Source organism: Sphaeroforma arctica, assembly GCF_001186125.1.
Source record: "Sphaeroforma arctica JP610 unplaced genomic scaffold supercont1.5, whole genome shotgun sequence".
NCBI lineage: Eukaryota > Ichthyosporea > Ichthyophonida > Sphaeroforma > Sphaeroforma arctica.
Window position 1 is genome coordinate 245,956 of NW_014040553.1, and position 5,380 is coordinate 251,335.

Consider the following 5,380-nt stretch of genomic DNA (forward strand, 5'->3'; position numbering starts at 1 on the left):
ATACATACTAACATACATACACATATATATATATATATATATAGTACTACACACACACACACACACACACACAACAACACACACACACACACACACAAGAACGAACACACACACACACACACAACACACACACACACACACACACACACAGAGAACACACACACACACACACACACACACACGTATATATATATTTGCCTATGCAGAACTCCATAACATATGTTGCCATGGACACACAGAACACCACAATAAAACGCAAGACGACGATATCTTTCATATCGATACTGCCACTAGATCTAGTTGTCCATCTCATATACTTTATGGTAGTAGGCTCGCTCACACTCTCGATTTTGCTTGATCATCTTGTTGCAAAGTTGCACGGCTTGTGTATACTGGTTACTGGATACATAGATTTTAGCCAATCCAAGGCCAGCTGTTTCATTCTCTGGTTCTAATTGCAGAGCCATAGCAAACTCCTTCATAGCCTGCAGGCTATCATTGTTGACCAGCGCTTGCACTGCCGAGGTGATGCAATCTGCTGCATTCATCGTATCGAAAGAGGGCTTTGCACAACGTATGAGTAGTTAAGTTTATACTGTCTATACCCGTGACTATAATTATACTCTGGAAACATAAAGTAGGTTTATTTAGAACAGAATGAACATGTCAGTGTATTCGCAGGGATATAAGTGACGGCTGACGCCTGACAGTGCTACCCTCAATACGTTTGTATTTAAAAACGTAAAATAAATAAATACGTTTATGTACTTTTGCCGTATAAACGTTTTTAAAAATATGGAAAAACAAGACTGGATGTTTAATTAAAAAAACTATGTATTTATCACTAAAAGCTTTAGCTTTTAGGTCCCTCAGAACTTTATCTATTCCAAATAAGGAATTCAATGAAGCTTTTTATATCCATTTGAGACCCTGTACATGAGCATAGAAAGGCCGAATACAAGAAACACGAAGTGATACCACCAGTAGAAGGGATACGGTTATTGGGGGCTTTCCCCCCCCACCCGCCCGTGCTTTCGCAAACAAAATAAGGGTACGAAAACCCAAAAATAAAAATTAACGTTTCCCCCTCTCTTCAGAGTTTTTAGTTCCCCACCGACGTAAGCGGTGTTTTTCTTACCGCTTTAACGGATTGATCTGGACAAATAATCATCGAAATAGATCCCACTAAATACTTTTCGCGCCATTTTCATTTTGTGTTGAACGATAACTTTATGGTGTCTCGCCTTTATGTATTCGAGCTATTGTAGTACCTGTAGTAGAGTTCTCGCCTTGATATTATCCTTATATATACGAAGGACGGAATCGATGGATACAGATGTTCACGACTATACGCGCACGAACGTCAAATCATATACACATATGCATCTATATATTTACATGTATCATCCGCGTCGACACTTCAGATATATTATATGTACAGGCATATATTTGTAGGTGCAGGTAAGTACGTCTACCGGAAAATGAACATGTCTGTGGCATTGATGTATTCGTGTACATACACTGATACGTATATGGATACGTATTTCGGTATGTGAATGTATTTACATATGTATGATTAATGTGTATAGGTGCATGTACCTGTACACACATATATATATCTATGAGGGAATTGAATGCACTTGTCCAAATAATATAAATATGTATTATACATATACAATATACATATATAATACGTATGTATATATTTGAATACATGTATAGATGCAATATATATATACAAATACATACATACGTACATCGCAATATATAATTATAAATATACACACGTATAACATAATATTTATACAACAATAGACATACATATATCGTATAATATATAGATACATACATATATCGCAAGAGTATGTATATATACACATACATATATTGCAAGAGCATATATATATATATATATAATATAATAATATACACACACATACATATACTTACACACATATATAAATTCGTATCTGTATCTGTATACAAAATACACATTTAAACCTATTTCTGTGTAGACATACATACGCATTTCTTTCTTCGTTCACAACCTGCACAAAGCTCTGAACGCTTAAAGGAACATGTCTAGCTCAACTGCCGAGCTTTTCATCTTGTGCACTCAATTTTAAAGGTAAACTTTGACTTCCAACCAAACTACTTGATCCACAGTTAACATAGACTTCCCAACCACCTGAGCGTGTACATAACTAAACTTTATTGCACACATCGTCTCGCCGCTATTGACTATCCCTGATGGGCTATCCCAGTCACCCAATCGAGCAAGCCCGTGCAATCTTTTTTTATACTTCTGGTGTCGCCTTGTTAATTATTCAATGTTTCCGAAACGTACGGTTTGCACCATGATAATGCCAATAATGACACCGAAAAGACCAATAGCTGACGCGAAAATCTCGACGATCAGGATTCTCACAAACAAATCGGCATTCTGGGCGTCTGCCAGCGCAGCTCCGGCTCCAACAAGTCCAACGCACACACCACACGCCACATTAGACCATCCTACGGTCAAACCAGCGCCAAGCATTTGGGCTCCGGCTGTGAATTATCAAATACATACAGTTAGTGAGGGGTATAGAGACGGACGAGCTGTAGCATAATGAGACTGAAAAAAGTTGGTTGCAGTGGTGCACGCGCACATTAACTTTTCAGGTCGGAAATGCAACCGCCGTATTGCCTCGAATATCGCAAGTCTAGATTTACACGATCAAGTCCCATATCTGATATTTATATCAAAGCGAATCGAGCAGAATAATATATGCACGACACAGATGGATTATACTCATTGAACACACCCTATAGGGAGCGACTTCGGGCTTGGACAAAGCAAGGTAAACAAATGAATAAATACAAAAACAAATGTCACTTGTGGACTACCAGACCTGTATAGACATTCGCATACAGGGATTCAGAGATGTGCCATATCTCACCAACACTGTAATGCATAATTGATTATTGGCACAGGTTGTGGATTTCAATCCGCCTATCAAAAGTCAACACAACAAAGAGCCGATGTCACGGACCTGTTTTAACAAGTCGGTATGATTTAATACATCTGCACATAGCTTACATAATCAATATATATAGGTAGATAGTCTAGTTATACAGTTTGCAATTGCTGGTGTACTCATATATGAACAAGTGGTGTACTCATATATGTACGTGACATGTTTGTGTAGCTAAAAAAATTCATTTATACACACATAAACTTAATAAGCTCGGTGACCACCACACCGGCGCAGATTCCACGAAATGCTAGCATTTTTTACAGCTGCCGGAGTGTAACCTTTTAACAGTTCCGCATCACAAAATACACCAAATCCCCGCAGCCTTCAACGATCATGAAGAAATCGAAGTGTGTACAGTAATACACAGACACATATATATACAGATAAAGAAACTTGGAAAATGCCCTGTACTTGTTATTGTGCACGTGCTCCGGAATTTCGATAAAGTCAAAGGCGTTCATGTTATCCAAAATAAATAAATGTAGAGTGCTCAACATATGAGTATTATGTGTTACCGAACAACTACGACATCTGAACACAATACGAAGATTTGTACCAACTAGCAATATCAAACGTGTGTAGTTAAAACCTTTGTATACTATGCACGTCTCACAATTTCATTTATGCATACGCATATACATGTTAAATAAAAGACGCGCACACAAATACATACACACAAACACACACATATATATTTACGACATTGAATGAAATGTGACTGTACAGTGCGAAGAACAAAATACGCATATGATCATACGACACTTACCAAACATGTTCTGTCCAATCGTCAGATTTCTCGCTTTATATAGCTCCTCAGAGCCCTCGGGATTTATGCTGGCGAGGGCACCCAGATCATAGGACTTAAGTCCATTGCTGAACACAATGGCCATGATAATACCATAAATGGCAACTGCTTCGCAGAAGATAATTGAGATCAAGTTGCGCGTGCGTATGCGTGGTGCCATAACACCTCCTCCAACAATCGCAGACCCGGTCAACATAATACCCCAAGCTGCGCCTACTACACTCACAGCAATAGCGCACGTGATTCCAATGGCCGCCCAGAAGTAGGGGGTGATTCCTTCGTTCCACTGACCCAATTCGTCATAGTAACCTACCAACAGCCATTGCAGACTGAATCTATCCGCGAGATTGAACAGATAGTACAGTGACACGAACGTCACAATCGTCAAGAGGATTGCAAAGAAGTACATGATGTTGTAACATCCTGTACTGGAGGCTTTGTAAACCATGATGCATGTAGTGAGGTTGCTACTGAATTCTTTCCTACGTATAGGTGGCGGTACCTATAAGCCTGTATCTATGAGCACCTATTCGCCCCTACAGTGCAATTGCGCGCCTCTACGGTGTGATATGTAAGAGTGTGACTGTATCAGTATGTGTGATCAATACGCACGCAGAGACTGTCTCTGTTGTTTTGAAATCCTCCAAATATAGTTTTTTCTATTTTTATATATATTTTGGACTTTCTAAAGCGGGATACCGATTTAGCCGAATGGTATGATGAAACCGATAAAAGCTCACGTTACGTCATAGTTTGGGTTTTGAATGTGTACGATACGTTAGGGTATAGCCGTTATTTGCACAAGAGTAGTCATGACTGATGAAGCGATGAGCTCATCCGCTCATCCCCTTGTGAGAGAGAGAGCATATTTCTGTCCCGTCCTTCAAAGGGTCATGGAGTTGTATGGCTACGTATGTATTTACATACAAACCTTTAAGGTAAAGGTCATTAGGTCTCATTAAGTATATAAACTATATCTATGTATACACTTTCTTGTATATTTCCAACATGAATTTGGCCGTGAGACTACGTGCGGGGACATGTTTGTGCTCACTTATTGTTTGGGCGTGCATTGCAGACCAAGGCAAGCGCAGAGATAATTACTGCATGTTTAATGATAGTCATGCGTGTAATGTAGGTATAGGAGTTGGCTTTTTTTACATTTATATGGAGCTTTGTAACTATTGCAATGTTGCTGAAAGAAAATCAGTATCCCAGCTATAGACGGACCTTCAGATTTACACAAGTTATCGTGTCCACGGCGATGGCAAGTCTTTGGTAAGTACTGGAGTGCGACACTCTGTGGTTTGTGCCGATACAAACTAAATTTCACGATAAAACAAGAGATTGAAAGTTTTATGATAAAGTTAGTAATCATCTGAATGTGTCCATGTTAGTATACTGGGCATGTATGCACGCGTCAGATTTCGTATTTAGTATATATATATATATATACACAAACACATACACACACACGCACGCACGCACACACACACACACACACACACGACACACACACACACACACACACACACACACACACACACACACACAC

General features: G+C 39.2%; 2 protein-coding genes across 2 annotated transcripts in view; both read right to left on the reverse strand.

Moving 5' to 3' along the window:
* SARC_00213 (hypothetical protein) overlaps positions 1-648 on the reverse strand; it is a 3,490-nt gene extending 2,842 nt beyond the window's left edge. Inside the window, exon 1 of the mRNA XM_014306134.1 lies at positions 318-648. Coding sequence (XP_014161609.1) covers positions 318-548 — 231 coding nt within the window. The 5' untranslated portion in view covers positions 549-648. The remainder of the gene's footprint in view (positions 1-317) is intronic.
* A 1,544-nt stretch (positions 649-2,192) lies between these two features.
* On the reverse strand, positions 2,193-4,450 carry SARC_00214 (hypothetical protein). Its single transcript, XM_014306135.1, has 2 exons — positions 3,787-4,450; positions 2,193-2,550 (listed from the first exon to the last, which is right to left on the reverse strand). The coding sequence occupies exons 1-2, from the start codon at positions 4,271-4,273 to the stop codon at positions 2,324-2,326; spliced, it is 714 nt and encodes a 237-aa protein (XP_014161610.1). The 5' UTR covers positions 4,274-4,450; the 3' UTR covers positions 2,193-2,323.
* Between the last annotated feature and the right edge of the window lie 930 nt (positions 4,451-5,380).

Excerpts from the sequence above, each read along its gene's own strand:
- SARC_00214 (XM_014306135.1), bottom strand. The coding sequence starts at position 4,273 with ATGGTTTACAAAGCCTCCAGTACAGGATGTTACAACATCATGTACTTC. Across the intron at positions 2,551-3,786 it reads GATTGGACAGAACATGTTTG|CCGGAGCCCAAATGCTTGGC; the intron begins GTAAGTGTCGTA and ends GATAATTCACAG.